We start from the raw sequence: 12,977 nt of genomic DNA, 5'->3' as shown, positions 1-12,977 counted from the left end.
TTATTAGGATAGAAAAAGGTCATTGTAGGTGGACATCAGTTGTCTACTTATCAGGGCTTGTGACAGCCACGTCCATTGATTGATTAACCATTAGTGCAATATATTTTAGGTAATCAAACCCATAATTAATCATTAATGTCCTATATTTGTAGAACAATCTGACCTATTAGTACATGCACAATCAATTCTGATCAGTATACTTGATATAGTACAACAAACAAATAAAAACTCATCTTAAGCTACTTTGAGTTACATGATAAGAGAATTACATATAGTTCAAACCAGTATACTAACTCAAAAATGAAGAAAAAAAATTAATTTATTATATTTTGAATTTTAATCGATCGGATGTGTAGAACTCTATGTAAAGATCTATACAATTTCTGATATTTTAACATAGAATAAGGTTAAAGATCTAAAGAAAATGTAAATAAAAATTTTTAGTAAAAAGTTTTAGAGATACAATATTTTTTATAAAATAAAATCCAGTTAATAAAATTTATATTTATAATATAAGGATTTTAAATAATAAAATAATGACATTTTAAAAGTCGCCACTATTATTTACTATTCTCTTTTTATTTGAATAATTTTTTTCATTTAAATTAGTTAATCTAATGTGTTTTAATCAAATATAATTTTTTATTTATTTTCTAAAATTATTATTTTTAGTTATTAATTTAAATTACTGTTTCAATAAATTTCTTTTTTATGATTTTTATTATGTGAAGTTTTCATATCGTTAGTTACTTTAATTTGCAATGTTGACTTTATTTTTTAATTTGAACTGCATAAAAAAATTAACATGTAATTTAATAAATATTAAATATAACATAATAATTAATTTTTTTTTATAAAACTAAGAGTACATAATAATACAAAATAATAAAAAAGTATATTAAAATATAAAGAAATAGTAATAAAATAAAAGTAAATAACTTACAAACTATAAATTAGTTAAAATAATTCGTAACATAAATTTTAAAATAATCTACTTCGAGTACTTAATTATATATTTTTGTGTTGGTTAAAGTAATTTATAAACTGGGTAAATAAATTAGTAATTAGTTTGTTAGTTTCACTAAACACATTTTTAAAATATTTTAAAATTTAACAATAGAATAAATCCAACTCTCAATACTAGAGGGTATTTATACCACTTTGAGTTGAAAACAAAGATGCTTATATTTATGGTCTATTATAAATTTCCATGTTCACTTCTGAAAAAGCATATGAAAAGTAAATATTGAATATTTAATGTAATCTTAAACAAATACGTCTATTTTTCCTTAGTTTTCCTTTCTTTATAGATATACCTGTGGGGGTTTTTTAAATAGGTCCAAAACAGTTAAGTATATAAATAGATTTTCTATAAACAAAGTTCTATTATCATAGCTTAAAAAAAGATGAAATTTATTATTTACTTTTAAAGGTGGCTAAATAAGTAGATTCTCAATAAACAAAGTTCTATGGTCATAGCTTAAACAATGAAATGTAAAATGATCCACTTTTAAAAGTAAGAAAATGAGTTATTGTGATTTGATTTTGGCCAATACTATAACACACGCGCAAGAAATAAACAACTAAAAATTATTTACGGATTTTTCTATATGTGTAAGTATTTAATAGATATCTTGAATATATATTTTTTTATATTTTACATTTTAATTTTAAATAAAATAATTTAAAAATAAATTTTTAAAATATAAATTAGTTTAAAAATAATAATTTTAAAATATAATTCAAATAAAATTAAACTTTAAAATATTAATATAAATAAATTTAATTTTTCAAAAAAAATTCTTGTATCAAAATATAGTTTTTTTAAAAAAAAAATTCAATGTCATGTATTTAAATAAAAAAACAAATATATAAAATTAAATTCTAAGTCATCGAGTGATATTAAAAAAAATAGGACAACGCAAATTTATTCATCAATTGAGCTATAGCTTTGGAGCTTATGTGACTCAAACAATTGTTTCAGGAACTAAAATTTAGGAAAGTAATGATAATTAGGTTGTTATACATATTGCTTCAAACTTAATATTTCGTAAAAGGACGAAACATACTAGAGTTATTTTACACTTTATCAAACAAAACATCACAGAAAAAAATATACGAGCTTTACTAATTCTCATGATAAACTAGTACATATAGAAGTCCTGAGGGTAACAGAGTATTATGGATATGTGAGAATCTTAAAAATATAGTAAATGATTAATTATATTGATTTTATTTTTACATTGAGTTAATATATGAATATTTATAATTACTTTTTTCTTAATGAAATACTTCTATTATGGTCTAAACAAACGTCATCTCAATTTCTCTCTTGTTAACATAGATAAGAGCTTTACGGTGAACAGTGGAATATATGCACTATGACTTCTTCAAAGCATCAAATGATTTCTATGCATATATTTTTGACGAAAAAGGCAATCAATATTACATATAGCAAGGCTGAAAATCCTGCGTATTTGATTATATTGATATAGTACTTTAAAAGACGACACATTGTTAGTCGTTTATATAGAGCAGGTGCAGCATTTAGGGTCCGCCATATCTTCTTTTAAATAAGAAGTGTCTCTTGGCTGGATCTTTTGGCTTGCTCTTGATCTGTCCTTGGCCTTTGTTACGCCCAGTACTGCACGGCGAATAAAGTTAACATATCAAGGTTCTTAAGATCTTAAAAAGACTTCCTAGAGCTCCAGATAAATTTACACACAGCAGCATACTATATTGTTTCAGGCAAACAAAGGGTAACCTACCTGTATTCCATATAAACCATCCCTTTTGCGCCTGACATTGCACTCATGGATCCATGAGAACGGCGAGCATTGTGAAGAGCTATTTCATCTGAATCTTCTTCCAGTTGTTCTAATCCAACTGCATCATCACCAGCACTCAAAACCTGATAATAGATGCAGATTAGTTATTTTCCAATCAACAACTTAATTCTAAGTAAAAAGGGAATCAAGACAAAAACCTTTCCAAGAAGCGCCAATTGATCCTCAATATGATAATAGCTCAAACTAGGTCCTTCATCAGCAGGAGGCAAGCTTGTAATTACCTGTCAAGTATCATCGAATAAGCATATATAGATTGAAATATTGACAATGAAGTTATGGAGGCTGACAAATTACAAATTATCAAGATTGGCATCGGGACAGATGTGGCAATAAGTTCACTAAATGATTCAGTTCAAGGCAATTATGAGAGATTTGGAAAGAGAAGATAGGGAGATGACAATGTATTTAGACTGAGATCGAGTCTAAATATGAGTCAGTTTTTTCTATATTATGTGTTTCTAGAGTACTTCATGTGCACAAAAACCAAGGCAATATAGGAAGGACAATATACACCACATGAAAGCTTAGAATCATACACAAGTGCTTTAATGCTTGACAACTGCTTTATAGTAAATTTTAAGGACACGAGATTTTTGTAGCGAAAGAACATCACAGCAAAGGAGCAACCGGTTGAAATTGTATTAATAAATCGTTCTAACTTTTTCCAATACAGCAAACCACCCATCCCATCGAACACAAAATTTAAATACAGAAGAACAAACGGTGTCTCAAGGAAAAATAACTATAAATGCAGCATGGAGTTAACCTAAAATACCTTAAAACTGTAACCCTGATCAATTAAAAATTGTTGCCTCTTAGTTGAGTAATACATCTCCTGCAAACACAAGCACACCAAAGCACATTACACCATAAATATCCAGTATAATAGTTCAAGTCTTACTTTTCAATGAATGCAGGACTCGATGAATGAATAATGACTTGGCATAGGAAATATGAATACCTGGGTATCAGTTGAGACAAGGGAATAAAAAAAGGCATTATACTCCTCCTTACCCCCAGCCATCCTATCCTGGAGCTTTCCCTGGCATTTAATTCATTATTTTGAATGTCAGACAACCCCATAAGCACAAGCACCATGACAGACACTAAAAAATCATGCAGTAGAGAATTTGCAATTTCCACAACCACTCAGTCATCATTTGAACTTTAAAGTTCAATATGTAGGGCTGGTAAACAGACATCAATGAGATATCATACTTAAAGACGCAGCTCAGAAACAATAATATATGTTGAAACATTTGGAAACTGACCTTTGCCCTAAGAATACGACCAAGACGCTGGGCTTCTTGTCTCCTTGAACCAGCATGTGAAGAGATCTGAATTATCACATTTGCTTCAGGAATATCGATTGAGTTATCACCCACCTGAGAACATAAGAAAGCATGCGAGGATTAGAATACCAACTATCCCATTCTTTAAGACGTTAATTGGGAATATCATACAATTTTAATAATATCAACAGGAACTAGGGGAAGCAGCATAGCAGACAGCAATATAACGTACTAGCTCTGCGTATTGCAAAATGCTATGTAACCCAACAAAAAGCATACACCCATTCAAATGTTTATATTCATGGATCAAGATGCCAAACCAATATATTATTTGACATATTGAATAATAGTAAAACAAATAAGCCACAAAATAAAAGTAAGGAACACGTACCTTCGAAAGAAATATGGTATTTACATCTTTGCTAGTTTTGAATGCTTGTAAAATTTTTGTCCTCTCTACATGGCTATACACAAGGCATATCAAATATAAGGTTCAAAAACAGCCGAACCCTAATTACAGCTTCCAATAAAAATAAATAAATGTATGTCCTTAGCACCTTGTAGCACCATAGATCATTGGTTTGCGGAGCTTCATGGCATACTCGGTGAGAGCAAACAGATTATCAGCAAAGACTATAATTTTATCACCACGTGCCCTTTCATGGTAATTTATGAGAAACTCACACGCTCGGAACTTATTAGGATTCATCACATAAAGTGCCTGTAGATGTAAAGATCATCAATCAAGATAGTGCATTCAAGCAAGTAAACTAAGAATAAATTGAGTAAAATTTGTCATGAAAATATCTTTCAGCTCAAATAATAAAAATTCAAAACCACTTTCATAGAACATGCACTCTAGTGAAGAAATAATCCAAAATTTCTGCATAACCTTTATTACATAATCACCCATAAATTTAATATTGCAAAGATCTACAGTGTTTCAAGTGGACTTGCCTGCCTCTTCTTGGAGTTCTCTTTCTTCAAATACTCGGCAAAAAACTCTTTTGTCATTGGACACCATACTTCAGCACACTGTACATTTGCAATGAATCCACCTTTTACTAGATCTAACCAATTTGCCTCATACAGCTTGGGACCAATCAGGAAGTTCAGATCTGTAATCCTTTCGTCCTCTCTGACAAGTGTAGCTGCAATTTCAACAGTCATGACCTCTCTTTTAGTAGAAAAAGTTATGTTCATGATCAAAGCAATCACAAAACAATGCAAAACAGCATACCTGTGAGCCCAAGTTTACAGTGAGATTTAGTGATACTAATGACTTTTCGAAACATATGGGCAGGAACCACATGCACCTGTTAATCATGTCAAGATATAATGCATAAGGGACAATCCCCATCAGGCAAGGAGTATATAACCTTGAAGTTGCGTAACTACCTCATCCATGAGCAGCAATCCCCATTCTCTGTTTCGTATTTCTTCAATGATCTTTTCAGATTCTTCAGACCGTTTACCACCAAAAGCAACCATATTATATGTTGTCACGACAACTCCAGCATTACCACGGAATCTCTCTTTGCTATCAGATGTGAATCGACATATGTTTTCTTCTCGGATAGTTGACCAAAGTTTAAATTGAAAAGCCCATTGATCTACGGAAACAGCATTTGTTGCCAAACAAAGGCAGCTCTTTTTTATACGGCAAGCTGCAGAAACACCAACTAAGGACTTTCCAGCTCCACAAGGTAGAACTATTATACCAGACCTTGCTCTGCCTGGAGTGGTACACGATAAATTGCACTCAGAAATAATTTATGTTTCAATGTACAATTACTCATACCATACATTAATGTTCTGAAGTCACTAAGAAAGGTTGACAATTAACTATGCAAGAGATAAGTTACTCTAATTCTTATCTTTAACATGATCTTTTAAATGTAATTTATGCTACCAGCACATCAAGTACCCTAGTCATTAAAAGAGAAAAAACAGTAGCCATCCCGTTTCTAATGGCTTCCAAGTGAAAAAGAATCATTGACCAAATGTTGCAGTCTTCTAAAACATGATCTGAAGTCTACATATTTTCTTCGACTAAAACTTCAACTTTCCTTAACACCACACTGGTTTTAAAATGAAGTTGAAAATTATAGTCTAGAAAATATGAAAACCTAGAATGGTATTTTTAGATGTCCATACAAATAATCCAAGTAAATTTGACTAAATTAAAAATAATAGCTGATGGCCATTCTTAAATTTAGCATGGGAAAAGTGAACAGTTCGTGACATGTGTCCTTGCAAATGTTGTCAACCTTCTTACCATTTCCAAACATTTTACTGAGACTCTTCTCTTGATAAGGCCGTGGTTGTGCTTGAGGCTTTAGTTCCATGTCAAGGTCTGGGTTCACCTGCAACAATGAAAGAGTTATATCCCATGAGTCACACACAAAGTTTAAACTCCATGACGAAAATTTTAAAAGATTTTAACACGTCAGTAAATATATTCATTATAATCCTCAATGGTTTTTAGCCAAACTGCTACCACAGGTATATAAAGCATTACTCACCGTATCGTTTCTGAAGTCATACTCCTCCAACATGGGATAATTTAATGCATTTGGCAAGCAACGTTGCTTTACATTTTCAACCTGTATATAAATCAGAGAAAATTTTAATAGAACAGTTTGATACAAAACAAATCCAGTTACACTATTTTTCTGACTTATAATAGCAATCTAGTCTTATTCCTGGAAGTAGCTGTCATATCTTTCCACAAATTTAAATTTTCTTAGAGGCTTCTTGTAGTGAAACTAATGGAATGTTTTGGCACTTCTGTTAAAGTATTGGACACTTCTACAATACAAACCATGCACTACTAACTGCAATAAGAATTAACAGTTATCACTGGCAACAAAAAGCACTCCAAACAGTGCCAGAGCTAAATCTAAAGTAATAAGGTAGCACTAAAAAGTACGTATATCTAGTTCTAATTGTAATATATGTATTTATTCATTTTATATTTTCTTAAACATCCATTTTCTTTCTCTGAAATGTGTACGACCTCAGCTGGCATCAATCTTCCAAAAATAACGAATCATTGATACACTTTTGAGGTCTGCCTCGGGAATATAATGTTAAATCTAAATAGCATGGATATGTAAAAAAGACACATTTTGTTTAATTTTTGAAACACAAGACACAGATGTGATACAGGATGAACAAGGAAATATGAAAATTTTCAAAAATCACAGAACATAGCATAGCTATAATACATGAAAAATTAATCTAAACTAAACATAAAATAAAATTCATAATCTCAAGATATTGATTCGTTAAACATATAAAAATGCTTAAGTTTATCTAAATGTTATGGTATTCCAATTCGTATCGATACAGAAGTTTAAAAATGAAAGTAAAAACTATAAAATGCAGCTAGACAAAGTTTCGTTGCAGTGTCTGAAATAAAAATATAATTGACATCAGTCCAACAAAAAAGGTACTATTAAGAGGTTTTGTACTTCTGAACATAAAAGAAAAAACAAACAGATCCAGAGCAACAGTGTTAAGAAAAATCCTGCAATCTTGTCCAAAAGCTCAAAGCTATACTACCTGAGAAGGATCAATTTCAAATGAATGTGTTTCTTTCTCTTCTGCAGCCGCTGCCACTTCTGCTTCGTTTAGCAATTCATCATGAGTACCTTCAATTTCACCTGCTGCTTTGCTTATTGTAAATCCATCTCCATTTACATTCTGGTAAAAAAAAACAGAAATTTGGGAAAGGTTAGCAATTGGAATGGACAAAGCAAGAACACAATAATACTGGTAATGTCAGAAAAAGCAATTCACGGACAAAATTATAATTTTCACAAAAATCTACAAAAAGAAGAAAAGACGTATGAGCAACCAATTCAATGTGACAACCAGTATCAAAATTAGAACCAGACAGTAAAAAGAAGGTCAATCCAATTGTGCCTCACTAATACATGGAAATATTGAATGTAGTAACAGGCAGAGTAAAAAATCAGCCAAGAATATGGGAATATATAAGGATCATGCACCGGGAACACACATATTTATGTACCCATCACCAAGGTTAATAATGTAAGGAACAATCCAATTATATTTATCATGATATTAAACAACAAGGTCAACCAAAGCCACCCCAAACAAGCTCTAGCCCCCACACACAAAGAAAAAAAGAATGTACCACAAACCTCTGAAATAATCCTTGCTCGAGATATAGTGTCATCCTTGAGCAATGTCTTCAATACCTGCCAAATATGGTACGATGGACCACATGAGATCTTACCACTTACAAGAGGAACTCAAAAATATGGCAGAAAAAAATGAAAGCATCATGCTTATACCTCTGGAAATGGAGATTCAATAAAGTAGCGATTCTTCTTGAGCACAAGTTTCACCTTGCCATAATTTGCAGTAGAATCATGTATAAATTTAATCATCTCTTTGGGAAGCTTGGTCTTGGATAACTTGTTCAAAACACTTATAACTGTTTCAGTTTCCAGACCAACAGAAACAGCCGCATACAGCGAGTGTGGAGTAAGGTTATACTCGTGCATAGACTCCGGCCTATTATCGATCAAAAACCCACATATCAAACACGTAAGTGCTGCTGTTCCGTCAACTGAATATGACATTAAACTTGAATTTCTCCTTCTCATACTAACAATTTTTACCTGCAAACAGGCTCAGCGATGGCGATGAGAAAATCATAAGCTTGCTTGTACAAAGGCGAGAAAGTCTCGAGGAATATGCGGCCATTGCCGCAAGCCCACAGAGGGCGATTGGTGTGATCCTGTTTCAGCTCTAATTTGCTAAAATCCTTGGTTTTCCCTTCTGTTTCAGACGCAGACCTCGATTTAATATCACATAACAATCCCAAAAAAACGCTCAGGCACTAACCCTACGGATAAGTAACTCTTTTAAACATAAATTAACATTACCGTCGTCGTCGTATGCATCATCGCCGCCATATACATCGTCATCTTCAACAAATCCTTTTCGAGGATCATCCTGCTGCAAAGAGCGTTAGGAACGCGAAATTTAACACAAACAGAAAAAAAAAATCGAAGATGAACTAACGAATTTAGAAGAGCCCTTGAACTTTTTGAACGGAGGTTTTCCTCCTTTTTCACCTGTGAATTTCAAACTAGAAGAGATTATTATTATTACATATATTTGATCTCATATGGATTATAAAATTTGTATGAATGGTGAAGTACCGTATCCCATTATTCCGATGGATTGTGTTAGGGTATGCAATTATTGTTTGGTTGTTCTTTGTTAAAAGGTTTTCTTTCTGTGAAACACTGCAATGATCGAGAACGAGAATGAAAGAGAACCGAATCTGCTTATTTCACATCAATTGCTTCGTTACCGCTAATAAAAACAGCGATGGAGAAGACGGTGCAGGTCTCGTGCTCCCCAACAGTTTTGGGCCGGCCCAAAACTTCAGTTAGTTACTTGTCTCACTTCTAAACAGTTCTGTGTAACCAACCAATTTCACTCGTTCGAATAGTTTGATTCACTTTATATACTACTAGCTTAAACATAGACTATATATAGACTATAGCCTGTTCAAATCTTTTAAATATTTATAAATTATTTAAATTTTAAAAATAGTAATTAAAAAATTAAATTTGGAAAAATAAAATGTATACATAATTATAAATATAACTATAGATAAAACAAATTTTAGTTATTAAAATAAAAAATATTATAAATAATGTTATGTAAATAATTTTTTATTATGATTAATTATTTAAATTTAAAAAATTAGTTAATAAAATGAAAAAAAAAACTTTTATTGAGTAATTATTTCAATTTTAAAAAATTATTATTAAAATGATAAAAATGAAAAAAGTTTTTTATTATGAATAATTATTTAAATTTAAAAAATAGTAATTAAAAGGGTAAAATTGAAAAAACAAAAAAGAAAAAAAAAAGTGTATCTTCTATATATAATTATAGATAATATAGTATTTCTATAAATATGTTTATTCACCATTTAAAAATTAAAATTTACTCAATTTAAAAAAAACTACAAATATAATTGAAGTAAGCAGTTATCGTGGACAATAACTTATATTCTCATGGGAATATATCATATCCTCGTCCTCTTTTTGAGATTAAAAAAAGGACTAAAATGTAATTCTCAACTTATTACATTTTAGATAATTTATATATGATTTAGAGTAAGAATATTACAAATTTTGCTTACCAGGCCATAATTTTCATGGATGTTCCTTCTATATTTTCTATTTTTTGTTAGTACATATTGAGCTTGGATATACTTGCAATGCATTTTTTTTTCAAAAAGAAAAGGCTTAATTCATTGAAAAAACCAATCTTGAAAAGAAAGCTCAAATCTTAAAAGACACTAAAAAGATGCGAGAAAAGAGAAGAAAAAAAAGTGGAAGAAAATCAAATAACGCCACGAGGATTCAAAATGACGTGGTTGCAAGAGGATTGCTTTCCATCATGAAGAAAGGTGTGCTCATAACTCAAAAGAGCATACATCTGACTCACCATAATTTCTAGCAATAACCATATGATGTCAGATCATAACATTCAAAATATATGCTCGTGGGTTCTTTCCAAATCTTCTTATTTTACGTTTTAATTATAATTTGGACAAAAAAATCTTTTGACCGTTGTCCTTAGCGAGTGTTTCTTTTTCTTATTTAAATTTAAGATTCTATTGCCTTTAACAATTTCAAGATATTTTAAATTTTCCTATTCAAATTTAACACTCATATGAATAAGTTATTAAAAATAATATCAAGCATAGGTTAAAAAATAAACAATTAGTAATTTAATTTTTATATTTAAGCATAAATCTAGATTGAAGTTTGGTCTAGACAACTCTGATCAAAAGTCAACCTAAGAAAGACTCTGACTGAAGGTTGGGCAACATTAACCGAAAGTTAATCAAAGTTACTATTATTGAAGTTTGGCTACATCGGACATTGTTGAAGGTAGTTCATGTCAGCCTTAGCCGAAGATTGACTGCATCGGCTCCAACTAAAGGTTGATCCTAATCTTTCCTATACAAAGGTTAATTGTAATTAGGTTTGGACAAAGGTTAAGCCTGAGTCGGTCCATTGAAAGTTGACCTAAGTCGGTCCATTGAAAGTTGACCTGAGTCTATCCTAAATAAAGGTCACTCGAGTCTATCCCAAATAAAGGTTACTCGAGTCTACTCCAAACAAGGTTGGTCCAAGATGGTCCTAAACAAGTTCAAGTCGAGTTCGTCTTAATAGAAAGTTAGCACGAGTCGATTCCGAATGGAGGTCAACCTGAGACGACCTCGAATGAAGGAAGAGTCAAGTCAATCTCGATTGAAGGTCGACTCGAGTCATCAACGAACACAAATCAAGCCTAGTCGACCTTAGACGAATGTCAAGTCAAGTAAATTTCAATTAAAAGTGGGTTTGAGTCACGTCTAACCTAAAGTTGAGTTGAGTTCAAGCTATAACATGTCCAAAGTTAAATCCAGTCAACGCAATTCTAAGTTGAGCCAAGTTAACCTAAACCCAAAGGAAATTAAGTTTCAAGTTAAGTCAAACACTCCCAACCCATATTAACTTAAGTCAATTTTAAATTAACACAAATCAACTTAAATGCAAAATGAGACAAACATATATCTAATGGACATAATTGTTAAATATATTAGATATTTTAAAAAACTTGATTTAAATAATAAAGTATACTCAGTATAGATTTAATTAAATTTAAATTAAATTGAAAAAAAAATCAAATATATATTATCTAATTAAAATGAATATATATTTTTGATCCAACCTATTTTATTGGATTTAAATTAAATCTAAACAGAACCCAACTCATATTAAGCGTTCTTACATCACTTATATCACAGTTGAGAATGTAATATTCCAATATCAAAATTATGGATGATACTTTTTTATTCTTAGACTAATTATGTGTTCGTATTGAATGATTTATTTACGGTTAAAAGACAAATATAAGAGTGACCATTATGTTCGATAATTGCAACAACTTGGAGGTGAGTAAGAGCAATGAGGCAGTGACTCTCTTAACTGGTCTCTCCTTGCATGAAATAAAATAATGGCTTCTGGAATAGGTTCCCACTGCAACCAGTTTCCCTACAACCAGAACCAATTTTTCTAATTTCCCTTCCAGAATTAGCTCCTCCTAAAACCAGAACCGGTTTCCAGTTCTTTGGGTGACTACATTGTCGGTGGCAAGTGGATTTTCGGCTTAGTCGCCGTCGCAACAGTAGCCGTCGTCACCGGTGACAATGGGTGAGGTGCAGCACAGTCCGGTGGTAGGTCCAAGGCTGGCGCCAACTTACTCAGTGGTGAATGCCATTTTAGAGAAGAAGTAGGATGGGTCGGGACCGCGGTGCGACCACACGTTGGCGGCGGCCGGAGAGGAGGGGACGTAGGGGTACATTGGATCGAGGTGGAGTTTGTTCCGCGGTGCCACTGAGCTTGAAGGGAATTCTGCGGCCTCAGGGACTCCTTCATCCGCTGGTCATGGAGGCCATGGTTCTAATTAACCTTGTTCTGGATACTTCATTCATCTTGGACACAATATAATGCAATAAATGAGTTGAAATCTATGAAATTTTTGTAGCCACATTGATGTTTTATTAATTGTTTCCTTTATTTTTTTCAGTTAAATTGGAAGTTTATAGTTAATTTTAAAACGTTTTTTTTTTAAATTGGAAGTTATTTCATCAACATACTTTTTTTAAATTAATTTAAACTAATCCACAAAATCATTTTTATTAATAATATTATATATATATATATATATATATATATATATATATATATATATATATATATATATATAAACCTCTTAAAACGTA

General features: G+C 31.4%; 1 protein-coding gene across 2 annotated transcripts; it reads right to left on the bottom strand.

Annotated features, from left to right (window-relative positions):
• Nucleotides 1-2,386: 2,386 nt before the first annotated feature.
• Nucleotides 2,387-9,551, bottom strand: LOC108347556 (general transcription and DNA repair factor IIH helicase subunit XPB1). Of its 2 annotated transcripts, none has more exons than XM_017586872.2 (20): nt 9,343-9,551; nt 9,203-9,255; nt 9,064-9,136; nt 8,797-8,956; nt 8,467-8,689; nt 8,314-8,370; nt 7,709-7,849; nt 6,667-6,747; nt 6,420-6,507; nt 5,540-5,877; nt 5,382-5,457; nt 5,099-5,292; nt 4,699-4,862; nt 4,533-4,605; nt 4,121-4,234; nt 3,811-3,891; nt 3,625-3,684; nt 2,987-3,070; nt 2,769-2,911; nt 2,387-2,644 (listed from the first exon to the last, which is right to left on the bottom strand). In XM_017586872.2, the coding sequence occupies exons 1-20, from the start codon at nt 9,350-9,352 to the stop codon at nt 2,548-2,550; spliced, it is 2,310 nt and encodes a 769-aa protein (XP_017442361.1). In that variant the 5' UTR covers nt 9,353-9,551; the 3' UTR covers nt 2,387-2,547. The 2 variants fall into 2 exon arrangements, with proteins under 2 accessions (XP_017442361.1, XP_017442362.1); XM_017586873.2 differs by having other exon boundaries at nt 9,064-9,133.
• Nucleotides 9,552-12,977: the final 3,426 nt, after the last annotated feature.

This window comes from Vigna angularis, chromosome 1, assembly GCF_016808095.1.
Source record: "Vigna angularis cultivar LongXiaoDou No.4 chromosome 1, ASM1680809v1, whole genome shotgun sequence".
In the NCBI taxonomy this organism is placed as follows: Eukaryota; Viridiplantae; Streptophyta; class Magnoliopsida; order Fabales; family Fabaceae; genus Vigna; species Vigna angularis.
The sequence above is the reverse complement of the archived record's forward strand: the minus strand, read 5'-3'. Positions and strand labels throughout refer to the sequence as shown.